This window comes from Panthera pardus, unplaced genomic scaffold (genome assembly GCF_024362965.1).
Source record: "Panthera pardus isolate Hobbes unplaced genomic scaffold, ASM2436296v1 HiC_scaffold_6, whole genome shotgun sequence".
NCBI classification, from domain to species: Eukaryota; Metazoa; Chordata; class Mammalia; order Carnivora; family Felidae; genus Panthera; species Panthera pardus.
In genome coordinates, this window is record NW_026526991.1 from 100,435,736 (window position 1) to 100,455,218 (window position 19,483).

Genomic DNA, 19,483 nt, shown 5'->3' on the forward strand with positions numbered 1-19,483 from the left:
GGAAAAAGGCAAGCAAAAAGGCACAGCGAATGCCGGGCCATATGGTGGAGGTGAGGAGAGCAGGAGAGTGACAACATCTGTTGGTCTGAGCATTGGGCCTTCACCCAAGCAGTCGTTTTACTCTGGTTGTCCAGCTATGATTTTCAGGGTGTTTCTCTCTGGGACCTTAAAACAATGCCGTTAGAAGGCAAGCATCGCTTTTCTTAGTAAGGAATTTGAGGCTTAGGGAGATTATCACTTTCCCAAATCATCTAGCCAGTGATAGAACCCAGGGACTCTTAGACTCTTCATATTACATGGAGAGGAGGCTGTTGAATTTGGCAATTGGAAGGTCATAGTGGCTCCCATGTTGCAGTAGTGTGGTGAGGAAAGAAGCCAGAGGGTAGGAGGCTGGGGTGACTTGGAGGGCAGCACGTGTCCCTGGTCATTTTACCATATTGGAGGCACAGGGAAGGTGGGGAGATGAGGTGCAGAGGGCCCTGGGTGAGCAGAGCTGGGGAATAGCCCTGGCTTCAGGCTTTCTTCAGGATTTGCACATCAGTGACCTCTCCCTGATATGTTCCCGGGCTCTCCTTTGGGCACCAGGGCTGAAAGCTATTGTCTGTCCTGTCTCTCCACTTCATTTAGAAAACTGGATTTCATGGAGAATGGGAACCATCAGGAACTTGGGGCTTGTTTTGTGGCTCTTTATTTTTATCCCCGCACACTGAAGAGTGAGCCCCATGGAGCAAATGCTGGTGATGCCCACAAGAGGTAGTAGGAAGGTACAAACACATGTGTCTAGAAGTATCTTTAGGCTGTTTGGTCACCAGACAGGCATCATGATAGAGCACTTACACTATTGCAAGCCAGGTTCTGGGCCAGGAGTTGATTATAATCCTACCTACAAGGTTTTTCTTCTCTTTTCTTCTTTCTAAAAATAAAATTAAGCTTTTGGGTCATGTCCAAATGACAGACAGACCATGACATGAGGATATTTTAAAATCAGGTGTTAGTTAAAAACCAGAGGGCGCAGTTTCTGCATGTGCCCAGAAAGGGAAGGGCTGATTCTCTTTTGCTCATTTAATAAATTTTCATTGAACAGCAGCCACATTAAAAATCATTTAAAATCATTACTATTAGAGAAATACAAATCACAACAACGAGTATTACTTCATATCTACTAGAGTGGAAAAATTTGAAATCTGGGTAATGCCAAGTGTCGGCAGGGCTGTGGAATATGGGGCCCCCGCTCTGCTACTGTTAGGACATACACCTGTTCAGACACCCCAGTATCTTTCCCAAACCAAAATCTGATTATGTCGTATCCCTGCTTGGAATCCTTAATAGCTTCCCCTCAGTAGGCCTTAGGATAGAGACCAAATCCCTATGATGGCCTCCCAGGCCCCATGTGATCTGACCCCTGCCTACCTCTCCTTTCTCCAGTCTCCTGGCCTTCTTTAATCTGGAAGGTGCATTGCTCCTGGTGCCCAGGAAAGCAGTTGGCATGATTTATGCAAATTAGATACCCACACCTGATATGCCCACAGTCCTGCTCTCAGGCATATACACTAAAGAAACTCTCACACAGGCTCTTAAGGGCACATGTATGAAGATGTTAGTCACAGCTTTGTTTGAGGTCTGTGTCCATCCCTGGGAGGGTGCATGGGGAAAAGGCAGTGGATGCACACAGTAGAGGATCATGCAGCCTTAGAAGCACCGGGAAAGTAGGTATGTATTAGCAGGGTTCAATCTTGAACACGTGGTGGTAAAGAAAACGACAAAACACTGTGATATATGAGATAGTACCACTTATACAAGTTAAACATACAGGCATGCGAAAGAAATACATATTTTATGAGAATATATGCAGGCAGGTCTACACTGAACAGAATAAGATTGTATTAGTTTTCTGTATCTATTGCTGCATAAAAAAATTAACCCCAAATTTAACAGCTTGAAAGAAAGGACATGTATAATGTCACACGGTTTCTAAGGAGCAGGACTCCCGGAGCAGCTTGGCTGGGTGACTAGGTTTGCTCATGAGGTTGGAGTCAAACTGTTGACCAGGGCTGCAGGCTGAGTCATCTGGAGACTTGCCTGGCTCTGGAGGCTCCATTCCCAGCTCATTCACACAGCTCTTGGCAGAAGGCTTCATTCAGTTCCTCGCCATGTGGGCCTCTGCATTGGGCTGCTCGTGAAGTGGTTCCCTGGAGTGAGTAATCCAAGAGAGCACCAGGACAGGAGCTGCAGTCTTTTATAGCCTAATCTCAAGTGACACATGGTATGTCACTGCTGCCACATACTGTCGGCACACAGATCAACCTTGGTGCAACGGAGATGACACAAGAGTTTGAACACCAGGAAGTGGGGATCCTCGGGGGCGCTTTAGGAGACTACATGTCATAAAAATAATTGCCCGTGTTAGGGGAGGGGATTGGGATCGGAGGAGAGGAATAAAAGAATATGTAAAAAAAATATTGGATACTTTATGCAGAGCCTTATGCTGCCTGCTGAACAGATAATGAGCAAAACCGGTCACAACTTCTACCGTCTTTGATCTTATAGTCCAGTGACACAGAGAGAGATGTTAACCAAATAATAACTCCAATACATGCAGAGTCACAAGTGTGGAAGAAAGAGAAGTACGTGGTTTATGAATCCTTGAAATGGGCTAGAGAAAAGGTAGGCAGGAGTCAGATCGCATGCGGCCAGGGAGGCCATCTGAGGGATTTGGTCTCTTTCCTAAGGCCTCTTGAGGGGAAGCTACAAAGGAGTCCCAGCAGGGAGGTGACATAATCATATTTAGGCTTTGGAAAACCCTTGGGCTGCCAGGAGGAGTGTGTTTTGGAGAGAGGCAAGAATAGGTGCAGAGACATCAGTCAGTTAGGAGCTTCTGCCTTGTCCAGGTGACAGGTGGTGGCGACTTATGGCAGTGAAGGTAGAGAAGTGGATGTGAATGCCAGAGACGTTTAGGAGACAAGGTCCAAGGGCTTGGTGATGGTCAGACGTGGGGGTTGGGAAGAAGGCAGTATCAGGGCTGACCCCTCGTTTGCTGGTTTGTGAAACTGGATGGTTGGTGGTATCATACAATGAATCAGAGCCCTGGCGGGGGACTGGCTTTGGTGGTGGGATCATGACTTCAGTTTTGGGCATACTGAGTTTGAAGTCTTTGTTATGCCAAGATGGCTATCATGTGGGCACTTGCATACACGGATCTTGGGTTCAAAGGAGAGATCCCAGCTGCTGGTGTAAATTTGTGAGTCGTCTCTGTCATAGAAGCTGAGTGTATGGATGGCAGCCTAGAATGAGAGCCCAGGGTGCAGCCAGCAGAGGGGTGAGCCTGAAAGAGCAACTAGAAAAGTAGGAGGAAAACCAGGAGAGATTTGTTTCTTGTCCTAGAAGAACAGGATAGTCACAGTGGTGAATAATGTCGAAAGGGATCGGGTAAGGAAAGAACTGAAGACGTTCCACTGGGTTTGGTGACATAGAGAGGGTGAGTGGCCTTAGCGGGCTGTGTTTCAGATGAGTTATGGGACTACCTTGACTTGGACGGGGAGACGGTGAGTGGGAGGTGAGGAAAAGGAGCCAGCAAGCATAGCCGCTCTTACGAAGCTGGGTTCTGACTTTCCTCTCTGCAGCTACTGTGAGGATGGCTTCATGCACTGTACCACGAGTGGAGCCCCAGGAAGCCTGCTGCCTGACACTTTCCTCAGCAGCCCCCTGTCTCACCGCAGTGAGTACTGTCCCCCTGGAAGGGCTCTTCACCTCGCCGCTGGGCTGCTCTGTCTGATGTGCCTGTGCATTCAGGCACATGTCAGGGTTGACACCATTTTTATGTTCATGTGAGTGGTTTTCAGGCATTGACATGCCTTTGCATGTGTGCATCCAAATTATTGAGGCAGGGAGGAATTTTATTTCAGGGGAAAAATTGAGTTATCTGCAAGATGGATTCAGTGAGACCTCTGTTTTGCCCATGGTGACCTTAACCCAGTGAGTAGCTGTAAGTTGGTCACCTTGATTGTGGTGAAGACCACCCCCCTTCGTTAGCCTCTTTTTACTCAGGGACATACTTACAAGGATGTCTGTCTGTCTGTCTATCTATCTGCTTATCTATCTAATTGTTTTATTTTATTTATTTTTCTTTCTCAGGATAAGTGTACTCTCTTTAATCCCCTAGTTCCCCCATCCCCCCACACACCTCCCCTCTGGTAACCATCCATTTGTTTTTTGTAGTTAATAATCTGTTTCTTGGTTTGTTTCTCTCATTTCCACCCCCCTTTGCTCATTTGTTTTATTTCTTAAATCCCATATATGAGTGAAATCATATAGTATTTGTCTTTCCCTGACTGGCTTATTTTGCTTATGATTGTACTCTCTAGCTCCATCCATGTCATTGTAAATGACAAAATTTCATTCTTTTTTATGACTGAATAATGTTCCGTTGGATATATATATCACATCTCCTTTATTCAACGATTTATCCATGGACACTTAGGCTGCTTCTGTAGTTTGGCTATTATAAACAATGCTATTTAAAGGCAGATGTGCATGTATCCCTTTGAATTAGTGTTTTTGTAATTTTTGGGTAAATACCCAGTAGTGTGATTCTTGGATTGTAGGGTAGTTCTATTTTTAGCTTTTTGAGGAACCGCCATACTGTTTTCCACAGTGGCTGCACCAGTCTGCATTCCCATCAACAGTGTACGAGTGTTCTTTTTTCTCACCTCCTTGCCAACACTTATTGTTTCTTGCATTGTTGGTTTTAGCCATTCTGACAGGTGTATGGTGATAGTGCATTGTGGTTTTTGTTTTCATTTCCCTGATGATGAGTGATGTTGAGCATCTTTTCATGTGTCTGTTGGCCATCTGGGTGTCCTCTTTGGAGAAATAGGTCTTCTTTGCAGAATGTCTTCTGCCTATTTTTTAACTGGATTACTTATTTTTTGGATGTTCAGTTGTATCAGTTCTTTGTATATTTTGTATACTAACTCTTTATCAGATATGTCATTTGCAAATATCTTGTCCAATTCTGTAGGTTGTCTTTTAGTTTTATTGATTGTTTCTTTCACTGTGCAGAAGTTTTTTGTTTTGATGTAGTCCAAATAGTTTATTTTTTTATTTTATTTCCTTTGTCTCAGGAGATTTATCTAGAAAAATGTTGCTTCAGCCAATGTCAGCAAGATTACTGCTTGTGCTCTCTTCAAGGATTTTTTATGGTTTCAGGTCTCACATTTAGGTCTTTAATGACAAGGGTACCTGTTTAGAAAGCTTCTCAGATGGATGTGAAAGAGGAGAGTTTGGGCATATTGTTCTCAGTTTGAAGGTCCTAATAGTTGCTACACTGTTGAAGGACAAGGCACAGAAGGGAGAAGGGGCTGACCTAGCTTTGAGGGGACCATATTCACACTTATGGATCAGGGAAAACTAATTGGCTTCCAGATGGATCCTTGCTTAGAAAGGACTGTCCCAGTAGGAGGGAGAGGGATGCTATTAGGCAGATAAATGAGCTATTTTCAACATCTGGCTTGACCACCTCTCTCTGCCTTCTGCTTCCCTCAAGACGCCATCTCTCCAAGTGACACAGATGTGTGCCATGCATTGGCTTTCCAGTTTGTCCTGGTGAGAAGTCAGGCTGCCCTGTATGACTGATTGGGGAGCATCTCTCAGCCTTGAGCTGGGACAAGATCCTAAGCATGTGAGTGGCTCACAAGTTGAAATCAGAACTTGTGACCTTGTCTTTTTCTGTTCAGGCGGCTCTAACAAAACACCACAGACTAGGTGGCTTAACTATGAGAAATACAGGAATGTATTTATATATGGAGGCTGGAAGTCCAAGATTAGGGTGCCAGCAAGGTCAGGTAAAGTTTGCAGACTTCTCCTGTGTCCTCACAGGGCAAGAAGGGCTCGGAGCTCCATGGGTTGTCTTCATCAGGGCACAAATCCAATTCGTGAGGGCTCTACCCTCATGGCCTCATCACTTCCCAAAGGGCTCATTTCCTATCACAACTACCTTTGGGGTCAACACATGAATTTACGGGGGCACATTTAGTCTGTAGCGGATCTCAGGGTCACTAAATCCTTCTCCTCCTCTCTTTGCCGATTGCTCATGTCCCTGCCCTCTCTTGGCTTTTTTCTAGCTGATAGTTCCTGGAAGCGGTCATCTTTTGTGAAGTCAAGAAGCTCCTAGAATTTTGTACGATTTGGAAGAGCCACTTGACCTTTTAGGGTTTCAGTTTCCTAACAAAAGTTTCCATATAAAATTAAGACTGGGGGGTGCCAACGTGGTTCAGTTGGTTAAGCATCTGACTTCGGCTCAGGTCATGATCTCACAGTTGGTGAGTTCGAGCCCTGCGTTGGGCTCTGTGTTGACAGCTCAGAGCCTGGATCCTGCTTTGGATTCTGTGTCTCCCTGTCTCTCTGCCCCTCCACAGCTCATGCTCTGTCTTTCTCTCTCTTAAAAATAAATAAACATTAAAAAATTAAAAAAAAATAAGGTTGGAACCTGTTCACAGGAGACAGTAAGTGCTCTATGCAGTAAGATAGAAATGCTGTGAAGTGCATCTGGGTTTTTGAAAGGAAAGTGCTGTATCAATCATCTGATGTTATCATTTATTCAATCAGCCATTGATACCTCCCAACTGTCAGGAAATATGATACATCCTGAACAAAGGAGACACAACCCCTGCTTTCACGGAACATTTATTCTGGTATTCTAGTTGGCAATGGGTGGGCAATCAACAAATAAGTAAAACAGACAGTATATCAGAGGGTGGTATTGGAGGCCATCCGATGGAGGCTTGACAAAGCAGGCAGGGCGGGGAAGGGTGTCAAGGGACAGAGTGTAGCAGATTTAAATAGAGCGGCTGGAGTGGCCAGTGGCTGGGCAGAAAATGACATAGGGGCACCTAGGTGGCTCAGTCGGTTAAGCGTCCGACTTCAGCTCAGGTCATGATCTTGTGGTCCGTGAGTTCGAGCCCCGTGTCAGGCTCTGTGCTGACCGCTCAGAGCCTGGAGCCTGTTTCAGATTCTGTGTCTCCCTCTCTCTCTGACCCTCCCCCGTTCATGCTCTGTCTCTGTCTTAAATAAATGTTAAAAAAAATTGAAAAGAAAAGAAAAGAAAATGACATAGAAATCTCCCCTTAAGTTTTTTGTAACTAAATTAGCATGACCATTTTAGGAATGGTCCCCTTGGGGCCCCCAAAGGTTACTTTTTATCACCCAAATGCAGGTCCTTTAAAGCCTAGGTCTGGACATTTCTGCAGTGCCTCCCGATTTAATGCAACCTGCTATGGCAGGCTCAAGGGGATGAGGAACGTGGGCAGTCATAGGGTTGTGGAGAGCCAGAGAGGTGCCTTCAACATAGGCAAAGGTCTGGGGCTCAGATGAATAGATGAGGTGGCCATCTAGTCCCACTTGGGGAACCTGGCTCAGTGTTGGACCTGCTGGAGGTCAGGTCATCCCAGGGAGGGGGCAGTTGGGTCTCTGGAAGTGAGTGGCTGCACCTGGGGGGACCAAGGACAGTGTGGAAGGTAGATTCATCCTTCACGGGTCGCCTCTTTGGTTTTTCTACTTCCAAGGCAAAAGGAGCCTGTCCTGTCGGCCCCCCATGGTCAAGTTGGTGTGCCCTGCTGACAACCCGAGGGCTGAAGGGCTCGAGTGTGCCAAGACCTGCCAGAACTACGACCTGCAGTGCATGAGCACGGGCTGCGTGTCCGGCTGCCTCTGTCCCCCGGGCATGGTAAGCCACCACAGCCACAGAGGTGGGCAGCCTGGCGTTTCCCTGCAGGCGGGCACACATGAGGTGGCTCTGGGGCAGAGAGAGGAAAAAATAGGAGCCAAACAAGAATGGTAATGGGGGTGGAAGTGGTGATGGGGTCAGGGGTGGGGGAGTGCCTTCTGTGGCTGACTCAGCCGCCAAAGTCAGGAAGGGAGACTTTGTGTCTAGAGTCCATCCTGATGAGATCTGACAAAAACACAGGAACTTAGGGCACAGAGGTGCCGGAGGAAGCAAAGCAAGTATTTCCAGAAAATACTTACAAGTGACAACAGGCATTTCCCCTGGAATTTTCCCAAGGGCCGCATTCTACTTACTCAGAGGAAAGAGCACACATGTATTTGCATGTGATTTGCATATATACATATAACTTTCTATTTCAAGAGATGTTGATGTTGCTGCCCCTTCACCAGCAAGGACCAGCCCAAGTCCCTTCCCCTTGCTGAGCCTTGTTTTCCTCATCTGTAGAGTGGGTCACAGTCTTGGCCAGCTCTTGACATTCCATGATTCTGGGGCTGGGGCTTCAAACACCCAATCTGCGGCCAGCGGTTCCTTGGATGCCTTGCAGAGTCCGAGGCATGCTGGTTTGCAACTACCTGGCTCCAGATTGCTGCTGGCGGCAGTGGTGTGAGCGGGCCCCTTCCCCTTACCTTCCCCCCAAGTCTGGTTGTCGGCCGGTGTAGTGTAAACATATGACAGTAGTCCCCCCATCCGTGGTTTTGTTTTCCAAGGTGTCAGTTACCCACAGTTAACTGTGGTCCAGGAGCAGATGCTCTTCCTTCTGACGTCTTGTCACAAGGTCAATATCAGCCTCATGCTTTGTCTCAAAGCCTGTGTCATTGACTTTACTCCATCTCATCCCTTAGGCATTTTGTCATCTCATGTCATCACGAGAAGGGTGAGTGAGTACAGTACAGTAAGGTACTTAGACCACATTCATAGAACTTTTACTGCAGCATATGTTATAACTGTTTTATTTATTGTTGTTAATCTCTTACTGTGCTGATTTATAAATTAAACTTTATCATAGGTATGTGTATATAGGGAAAAAAAAAGTATATATGGGGCTCGGTATTATCTGCGATTTTAAGCATCCCCTGGGGGTCTTGGAATGCATCCCTGTGGATAAGGAGGGAATGCTGTAGACCTGTTATTCTTGTCACCCTGAAAGAAGCAACTGTTGGGTTCTTCTCCTTCAAAAGCATCAGGTCTTCTTGCTTTCTCTGACTCCAGTTCCCCATACCCAAAGTGAGCAGTGTGTGTCTGGGGCAGGAGTTGTGGACGCCGAAGTGGGAGGGGGCGGGATGGCTCTCATATGGTTGTAAAGGGCATCAATGATGCCCAGGCCTTGACTTGAAGGTCAGGGTTCTGGCCGATGGGAGATGCCAACGTTCTATAGATGCAACGGGGACTCATCATCGGTAGCCCACAGGAAGGCTGTGCATTGGGGTGTGTGCAGGGCAGATGATTTGTCTCCTTTCCCTCCAGCCCTCCTCCAAGACAGAGAGACTACCTGTTCATTCCCCCCTGGGTGTTCCCCTCTGCTTTAGCCTCTGATGATTCTAAACTGTTTTCTAATGGGGGAGCTAGAGATTGGCCGGGGAGCACCCCCAACCTGGATGGTCTTGTTTGATGCCTTCACAGAAGGTGGCTATTCAAGGAGGGGAAACTCAGAGCTGGGTAGGGACAAGAAATAGGCCAGGGGAGAGGAGGCTTCTGTATTGCTCTTTTTATCCTAAAGGATTCTCATTTTGACTGTTCCTTCACTGTACCTGGAGGGGAAATTCTCCAGACATCAGAGAAGGCTCTGGCAAGAAAAGGGGCATCCCTCAGGGGATTATGTCAGCATCAGAGACTCTTCTAAATGAACCTTTTGTTTTTTTCAATGAAAACAGTGCAGATCATCTGAGATAATAAGCACAGTACTTGCGTTATGGTCCCAAACCCCCAATGGAGAGCAAGACCTCAAGTTCAGGATGTGGACACACGGTCAGGAGCTCGTTTGCATTCCCGAAGCCTCTGGCATGCGCTCTGAGGACAGTCTGTGGATGTCTGTCCCATAAGGGGGTGACTCTAACCTCAACCGCAAGGGATTCTAAACTCAAAAGCTCAGAGTGTAAGAGATTGGCTTATTTTCACAACTGCTTCATTACGATGCCGACTAAGGTGCAAATCGTTGAGGCCAGATTCTGCAGAGCAGCAAAGCCCATGATTTATGAAGTGCGTAGTGTGCTGGCTGCTGCATGGGACACGTGTTCCTGGCTGTAACACAAAGACAAAGGAGCTGGAAACACCCTGTTTGGGCCCATGTGACGGTGTAGACATCCTACCCAGGGGTGTTTCTCTGTGTGGCCTGTCCCCTGTGGGAGATGGTGAGGATGTGGTGTGTGACTGAGGGTTTTGGGGGAAGAGGTCAGGGATTCTACATTCTGGGGACTTGGAAGAGGGCGGTGGGAGGTGGGGTGAGGAAGTAGCTCTTTGCTGGGGGCAGATCTGTGAGAGTAGAAAGAGCACCCGAGTAGGAACAAGGCAGAGGGCCAAGCCCTCTGTTCAGGCCTCGCTCGCTCTTGGGTGAACATTCATTCTTTCTCTGAGCCTCAGTTGCCTCATCTATGACATGGACATATAATTCCTGTTATGGGCCCAAAGGGGTTATAGGTGAAAGGGCTACAGAATTGTAGGGATAGCTTTAAGTCTTTTCAGAAATAACCGAGGCGCAGTCTCAGAGGCTCTGCTCACCTCTTGCTTTCCACAGGAGAGATCCATAAAGGGCCTGTTTTCTTAAAATTTCCATCTGTTGTGGACCAAAGCTTTTGTAAATACAATAGAAAAGAATGATCAGAAAAAAAGAAACAAAAAGTAATGACATGCAAAATATGAGTCCCTCCCCCATTTTTATTAGATTCCACAGATGATGTATTACTCAATTGCCATACGATTTTCCAAACACCTACCCAGTTTGTGTATTTGCATCATCATAGACCCATACTGGCCCTGGACTGAGCTTTGAGCAGCACTGCTCTGGGTTGAAGATTGCCTCTCCCCTTACAGGGCATCTCTCAGTGTCCACTGTAAGGCCAGCAGCAACTGTCTGAAAATGTTGGGAACAGGTTGGGAGTCCCCCTCTCTGTAGTTTCTTTCAGGCTTGGCACCTGCTTACAGCCAGGTTTTCTGGGCCATATTACCAGTCCTGGTACATATGCCTCCTTTCATGGAACAAAGTGTGTGGGGGGGGTGTTTTTTATAAGTGGTCAACGCCCTGGTAGATGGTATGGAAAAGACATTGGATTGGAGTCCCATACTTCTAGGTGTGAATCCTGGCTCCTGAGATTTACTCAGCTCTAAAACTGGGTTAAAGGGCTGTTGGGAGGACTGGGGGTGACAGTGACAGGGACATGGAAGTTGCTTAGTAAGTGGTAGTTTAATGACCACTGTAATAAGAAGTTTGTGGGGGAAAACCGTGAATCCTGTGAACAGAGAGATATGCTGTAGGAAATTAGCACACAATGGGAGCAATTCTAAGACCTCTGTATCCACACCCAGAGGCCCACTAGATCAGTAAAATAAGGATGTTGCACTGGAAAGATTCCCATATTTTTCTTTAGTTGAGAAATTCTGGAGTGAACTTCTTGCCTTTGTCAGAATGTTCCCCACTGTCACAGCAAGGTGGCAGCAGAGCACAACCCACTGCCCAGCTCCCTCCTTCCAGCCCCGAGGTAGTGGTAATTCTCTCCTCTCCAGGAGCATCATCCGGTGTAGAGTGAGGAGGAGCCCTAAAGACCCAGGATTTCAACCCTTCTATCCCCCAGGAATCTGAGCAAAGATAGGAACCATTGAAGGCTGGAAATCCTCGTCTCCTGAGTCCTAGACTGGGCTCCTTCAGCCCTACTTGCCTCCCTCCCTCCCGTGAGGTGGTCTTGGAAAGTTTGGCACCCCCATCTGGGAGACACTCACTTATCCTCCAAAATCTAGTAGTTACACTTTCCAAGCTACTAGTTCCTACTAGTTCTGCTAGTAGGAAACCTCTTGGTAGCTGGGAAGCATGTTCATTTCCCTGGTCCTTTGATGCCTGGCTTTATCACTGGCCCAATAGGAAGACTCAAAAGACTCTGGCATTGCTTTTTGAAATGCAGAGCTTGGCTCTGGGGCCCGTTCAGGGTCAGCCTCACATGTGGGCACTGTATATCCTACGAGATGTCATTTTAAAAGGCCCAAGAAAGCCATTCTGTCTCAAAAATATCTCCTACCCCTTATGCGATTTGTCACCTAATTAGGCTTACTGAAGTATGAGGAGCATGAATTCATTCTGGCTAACAAGCATGGGTTTTAGAAAAGCATACGGCCTTATAAATCCTCATAGGAAGCCATTCACGCCTTAGTATGAATTATTTAATCAGATTCTTTCTTCCTAGCCAAATATCTAGTTGAATTCAGCTTCACTGATCTGGAGGTATTAATGGGAACAAAAGAGAGAGAGAGTTGGAAGGCAAAAAAAGATTTTGGAGCATGGGTCTGTATGGTGTTTATGGATGAGGGTTGGGTCAGGGAAGATGAAGCCTTTTCAGAGAAGAGTGACAAAATCACTTATTTTCTACTTCATAATTTTTCTTATGGCTGACCAAGACCTAGTACCATGTTCTTGGCATGAGCCATTCTTACTCAGGATATCCCAAGTTGATGGATAGTGACAATAATTTCTGCTTGTTTGCTTCTGAAGTCTTGGCCGTTTGTCAACTTTACCTTATTATCCTCTGGCGTCCCAGAGGGACAAACACGAGGCAGAGATGGTTCTCTTCATTAAAAAATTTTTTTTTAACGTTTATTCATTTTTGAGAGACAGAGAGAGACAGAGTGTGAGCAGGGGAGGGGCAGAGAGAGAGGGAGATGCAGAAACCAAAGCAGGCTCCAGGCTCTGAGCTGTCAGCACAGAGCCTGATGCGGGGCTTGAACTCACAAACTGTGAGATCATGACCTGAGCTGAAGTTGGATGCTCAGTTGACAGAGCCACCCACGTGCCCTGGGTTCTTGTCATTTTAAATACGATGTTCAAGTGAGTTTCCACAAAGTCCAGTTAGGTAGGGACCACTATCCTGGCTTACCCTACGTGTCTGAGTAGTCCTCATCTTGATCTTGTTCATCCCCTGAGTTGTGCCTTTATCTCTCTATCTCTAGGGATTTCTTTAATGCTTTAGGGCTCTCTGGGTGTTTTTTTGCTGGGCTGGTGTTATTTGATCTCTCCCAAGTCAGAGCTGGTACTGAGGTGTGGCACGAGAACTCTCTCCTTTCCTTTTAAGGTTATGCTTTGTCCCCTCTCCAGCTGTGACTTATGAATCTAACCCCACACCTCTGTTGCCTTTATAGCAGTCCCCATCCAGTATGAAGGTCCTATTTTAATCCTGTAATCCATCAATAAGTCAGGGCAGAGAGAGCCATATGGCTTGTCAGTGAGAGTGCAAAAGGAGGAAGGGGGCACTTGTGGCTTTATCTCATGACCAAGCTGGGGTTTGAGTTTACGTCCATTGGAGGAGGGCTGGGACTCACCCCTGGGCCAGGGGAGGGGCTACCTGAGCCATGGGGGTGCAAGACTCTTTGTCAATGGGCTGAATATCCTGGAGAGAGGTAGAAACATCCAGCATGCAGACCAAGAGGCATGGGAGCCCTCCAGCCAGCCTGCTTAAAGGCAGAGGAGCAGTGCACGTTCTGCTGAGTGATTCTGTGGAGTGAGGTGAGCAGGGCTCTGCTTCCTGGAATCCACCTCTGTGCATCCTCATCACTTTTGTCTCACATTACGTTTCCAACAAGGAGACTTACTGTCTGGTCTCCATCAGCTGTAGGTGTGGGTGTTGGAGAGCATGTCAAGCTTCCCCAGTAAATGTATCGGTCTTTCTTAGAGTAGCCATTAGGTGGCAGGCCTCGGACTTAAGTTAGAAGTGATGACGCTTTGAGGGGGGGATGTGAGAATGAACCCTAACTGTGATAGTTTCTGAAGACTGTGGTAGAGAGACATTTGTTGCCTCCTCCCTGATCCTGCCAAGCTGTCATCTTCCCTACTGGGTGCCTAAGCTCCTTGTCTTCCGATAACAGGGCTTGGCTGACCTGCCTCTTCCTCCTACTCTGTGCTCCCACCCTCCCCCTTCACTTAGGTCTTGAGGACTTGGGGTTGGGTGAAGGTGGTGGTTAATTGGAGGTTATTCTTCCGATCCTGTTCTAACACACACACACACACACTCACACTCACACACGCGCGCACACAAACACACACACACACACACACACACACACACACACACACACAGACACTACTTTAGCCTATGGTCCCCAACATGAAAGCTCTTTGTTTAGGCCAGGACTGCCCCATTCCCAGGGCTTTGTTCAGTTCCAAGCCCAGGGAACTCAGGCTTGTCCGGGGAGTAACTGGAATTCATGGATCCTGAACCAGGAACTTCTCACCCCTTAGGTATCTCTGGAACCAATGTGCTGTGGTCCCTTCACCTGAAGGTGACCCATGGCTCTTTTAGATTACCCATAGCCCACACCAGAGCAGACATCCAGGGCTGTCCTACGGGGCTGGGACAGAAGCATATCTACGTGCTGGGGTCAGAGTAGGTTTGGAGAGTTCCTTCTGAGCCCACTGTGGCCAGTGGGTCTTAGTTCTTTCTTCCCTCTGACCCCTACAGGCTTGAGGAGTACAACATGTTCACATAGTACTTTCTTCTTGGGTTGAGGGCAGGGAAACAGAGCATACCCCCATGGAGGGTGTATCAGAATCCCAGGGGACTAGGCGAGGAGCAGGTATGTGGGGCTTGAACAAGCCCCAGACTCTGGCTTTGGTCCATCCCTGCCTATGGGCAATATGCAGCCTTCATCTCCAGGGGCTAAATGCATTTAAGTTTTATTAAACATATTTTCCATCATTTCCACTGCAAACATAATATATGCTTATTGGTGAACATTTGGAAAAAAATTTAAAAACCAAAAAAGAAAATAAAAATCCCCTATTTCTCTGTCTCAGGCTTCTATCTGGATGGAACTTCTGTATTTCCTTCTAGTCTTTTTGTGGCATATTTTGGATTGTGTGTGTGTGTGTGTGCGTATGTATATGTATGTATGTATATATATATATATATTTCTGTATGTATATATATATATTTATATGGACTATATGTAAGTACAGTCTTTCCCTGTTTTAAAAATTAATAGTGTCAGTATTTCTCACATCATATAAGAGTTTTCCAAAGGGCCATTTTAATAGCTACAAAGGATACCATTACCTGGGGATTCCTTAATGGAGTTAATCATTTTCCTATTGTTGAACAGTTGGTTGTTTCCATATTTTGCAATGATAAATGGTTCTACGTTAACCTTTGTCCGTAAACCTGTTTGGTTTGGAGACATCCTCTGCGTGGTGTTACTGGGTCTAAGGAGATGCACATCCAAGGGCTTCTGCCACATGTTACTACAGAGTCTTTGCCACTGTCCCAGCAGGGTGTGAGGGCAGAGGGTGGTCGGAGTGCTCTAGCTGAGCTGGGGGGATCAGTGTGTGGATGGGGGCCCGTGTTTGCTGAGCCCCAGCCTGGGTGGGCATGGGTTCCCTGGACTGGCCTGTGGCCAAGGCCATCTTCTCAGCAGGGTCTACATCACTCATTATGGCCCCTAAGACATTTGGATTCCTTTCCCTTAGGTCCGGCATGAAAACAGATGTGTGGCCCTGGAAAGGTGTCCCTGCTTCCACCAAGGCAGAGAATACGCCCCAGGAGAAACGGTGAAAATTGACTGCAACACTTGGTGAGGCCCTGGGAGAGGCTTTCCTGGGGCCTGCGCCTTTGGGGTGGGGTGAGCGGGAGTGGGGTCACAGTGGCTGACGTGACCACAGGACTCTGGCACTTGCCTCCGGCACCCTGTGGGAACATGGTTGTTCTTTTCTTTTTCTCTGTGTCTCTGTTTCTCGAACTACAAAGTGGGGAGAATCTTTATCCTCTCCTGTGCTCACCCTGCATCGACCCTGTCCTGGAGAGTAGTGTTTCCAAGATGGACTTTGGCCCATGACTTTGGTCATGGCATGTGTGACCAAGCTGCCAAAAGGCACGGACTTTGGAGGGTCCTTCCCTGGCCTTATACTGCCCCCTAAGCATTCTGCAAGTGTGCGTGGCATGGCTGGTTCTCTTCTTCCTTCTCTGTGCCCGCCATTCATTAGCCCTTTTCTCTGTTCACTCACCCTGCCTGTGACAGCTTTAGAGGAAGGTCTCCAGGAACAGAGGCAGGAAGGGCTGGGACCCAGAAGGCGCTTAGCTGTCTTTTGGGCCTGAGGTCTGAGCTTACCACCTCTGATGCACAGAGTGGGCTCTCTGATGTCAGCTCTGGTTATGGGGTGGGGTGGGGGGATGAGTGTTGTGGTAGTGGACACATCACTGTGGATTGAAATGTAGCTCTGTACACACAAAACCTCTCCTGGCAGAAGTTCACGGTTGATCACTATTTTCCCAACTCAGAACTTTCTTGCCGTTGTGTCTTTTTCTCCCTGTTAGTGTCAGAAGGCTCTCAACTTCAGTGTCTCTGTTCTGTAGAGACCCCATAGCCACTCTCAGGCATCTTCCAGGGAGGCTGAACCTCAGCAGATCCATAGCAGGTGGTCTACAGAGGAACTGGGCTTCTTCCCCTGGCTGCCCATCACCTTGGATGACCTGTTTCCCTCTTTGCCTCACTTCCCCCTTGAAGCAGGAGAGCAGCATGGCCTTCCCTTTCTCCTCCTTGGCCCTGTGCTCTAAAAATGTGACAGTTTATGGGGCGCCTGGCTGGCTCAGTTGGAAAAGCATGCGACTCTTGATCTTGGGGCCGTGAGTTTGAGCCCACATTGGGCATGAAGCCGACTTAAAAGAAATATGACAGTTTATGACTGCAAACTGCCCTTCCCCATCCCACCCCACAGGCAGCCAGTCCTCCACTTCTAGAGGCTTCCTGGAGGGTTGGGTGGCACCCCAGAGTGATATGCATTCCTTCATTGTCTTTCATTCCCCAGGGCCCAGAAGGGCCCCTCACACCACAGTACCCACTGGTCATCCTGGCCATTATTATTCCTAGTGTCTGTCGGGACCGGAAGTGGAACTGCACGGACCATGTGTGTGACGCCACGTGCTCTGCCATCGGCATGGCGCACTACCTCACCTTCGACGGGCTCAAATATCTGTTCCCTGGAGAGTGCCAGTATGTTCTGGTGCAGGTGAGAGCGAGGGAGGGAGGGCCTGCTGTCTGTCTCTAGGAGGCTGGGAGATGCTGACTGCCCTTTGGGGGTTTCCAGATCAGATTCTACTGTTCTGTCTGTAGAAACAGTTCTGGGGCTGGTTTCCACTGGAGCAATTTTCCAGCCCCTAAAAGAGGTGCCTGAAACCCAGAGCCGTGGACCATCTTCCTTCAGCTTACATGGAGACGTACGAGAATAGGGAAGAAGCTCATTTGTTGACTGGGAGTGGTGTAGGGGCAAGGCTACCACCAGCCTAAGGTAGTACCAAATGGAATTAGAAACACACATCTGTTCTTTTTGGCAGGCACAGCCTCGATCAGGATGCGCAGTGCGGAGGGCGGGATCCCAGGCTGGATCGAGCCCCTCTCACCCTCACCACCAGTGCCCTGGTGGGAGGCCCAGAACAGGGGGCTGGTTGGAGTGATCCCTGGAGTTGGCTTCCCACCCTATGATCCTATTGCGTTCTCTACCATTTCCATTTCTAACCTAGTGCAATTCAGAAAGGGCATCACAGAAAAGTCATACTGCCCAGGAAATCCTAGGTGGTGAGTGAGGGCACCGGCCTCTCTGCCTTTCTCTCCCCACTGGGTGGATTCCTGTAAACTTCTTTTGCTGGTTGACACCAAAGTGAGTAAGCAAGGAGGTATAAGTGCTTTTCTCATGAGGGATGACACAGCTCGACTCTATGAAGCTTTAAACAAATGTGGTCTCACTGTCTCCATTCTCAGGAGGAGGAGTAGTGACTTGGTGTGGTCTGAAGGGAGGACCACAAACTGGTAGGAGCCTCAGCCTCAGAGACAGAGCTGCAGGGCCCATGAGTCAGGCAGTGAGGGTACCTGTAGAGCATGCTGGGAGTGGGGCAGAACGAGCAGCAGCACTGAGAGGCTGTGCACAGAGCATGCTGGGAGTGAGCAGTGGCACCAACTAATGGAGCCTCCTACCTCCCATGACCCAGTCTGGCCCCAGAGAGGCATGCAGTGTGCTAGAGAGACAGGGCATGCACATGATGACATGGTTTTACTGACACTTAGGAACCTGGGGTGTATCCCCCTCTGGAGCATTCCTACAGATTACATATGGCAGCCCGTCTTTTGATTATCTGTCTCCCAACCTTGGTAACAAAAGATGAGGTGACACCAGCTCTGGCATTCAACCACCCAGCCAGTATCAAATGCAAGTGTGCATCCAGAAAACACGACTAGACTGATTCTGCGCAATGAGAAGCAGCTGGTCAGATCCACTGCTCCCCGGCTTTCCCTGCCCAGGCAGAGCTTTCCCAAGCGGGCCAGTTTTAGTGTCCCTTTCAAATTGTCCCCCTTTGTGGGTTGCTTGTCTTCCATCACAGCCAGTTCTGTTGTCTCCTTCTGATACATTGTCCCAGATCCTCCCCTTTCTCCCTTCTTCCTTTGGGAGGTATCATCAAGACTTAACTCTTTTTAGCAAAATCTCAGCTGGTGACAAGAACCATTTATAAAGCACCTGCACCTTTGTTCCCTCTTTTGTCCTTCACCATCCCATTGACTCAACATAGATCCATTTAACCTAACAATCCCCACTAAGTTGGCTGATCCTGTGTTTTAGAGGGGCTGATTGTGTGTGTCTGTGTCTGTGTGTGTGCGCGGGTGTGTCAGAGAGGTAAGTGACTTGCTCAGTGTATCCAATAACTGGCAGAGCAAGGCTCACACCTAGTTTTTCTGTCTTTTTTTCCTCCTACCATACCACAGCTATAGCCACCATGGGGAGGTATTTGCTAGAAGTGTGTCCCTTTTTGTTAATTTTCTATGAAATTGCCGGCAAGGACCAGCACTCCGTCATCCTCTATTTCCAGCCAGAGGTGGTATCTTAGCATCTGTGGAGCTGTGTCAGACGACCTCTGGTTACGTTTCTGGGCCGGCAGTCCAGAGGGATTCAGCTAGAATTTAGAGCCACAAAGTGCCATGTGGTCAAACTGTCCTAGTTAGCTGGGTGAGACTAAGCACTAACAGGTTCTAGGTAGGGGTATTTAGGCTGATGTGTTCAGCAAAGCATATCACATGCCACTTCTCCCTCTCCCTTCCCCCTCTCCCTTCCCCCTCTCCCTGCTTCTCTACCTTGTGCTCACTGACTCTGGTTCATAGGTAATGGCTGAAGATGACACACCTGTCCCTTCTGCCCCTAAAGTCACTCTCTCCCTCTCTATCTCATTCCCTCTCTATCTGTCTCACACACGCCCATGCATGGACACGGTAACATCCTTTAACACATATCCTTCGATGGTCTGAGATGGTGAGATGCCAATATTCTGATCTGGGGAGAGGTAGCAGGGATAATATTTCTCTCCCTTTCCCCAGGATTACTGTGGAAGTAACCCTGGCACCTTCCGGATCCTGGTGGCAAATGAGGGGTGCAGCTACCCGTCAGTGAAATGCAAGAAGCGGATCACCATCCTGGTGGGAGGAGGCGAGATTGAACTGTTTGATGGGGAGGTGAGTGGCAGCCTCATCCCCTCT

At 48.0% G+C, this 19,483-nt stretch overlaps 1 protein-coding gene across 2 annotated transcripts in view; it reads left to right on the forward strand.

Moving 5' to 3' along the window:
- The window catches only part of VWF (von Willebrand factor), a 137,777-nt gene that overhangs the window by 60,554 nt on the left and 57,740 nt on the right, over positions 1–19,483 (forward strand). For both annotated transcript variants that reach the window (XM_053895673.1, XM_053895674.1), the window contains exons 17-21: positions 3,621–3,715; positions 7,560–7,720; positions 15,438–15,541; positions 16,835–16,973; positions 19,325–19,459. In XM_053895673.1, the coding sequence (XP_053751648.1) occupies positions 3,621–3,715; positions 7,560–7,720; positions 15,438–15,541; positions 16,835–16,973; positions 19,325–19,459 (634 nt within the window). The remainder of the gene's footprint in view (positions 1–3,620; positions 3,716–7,559; positions 7,721–15,437; positions 15,542–16,834; positions 16,974–19,324; positions 19,460–19,483) is intronic.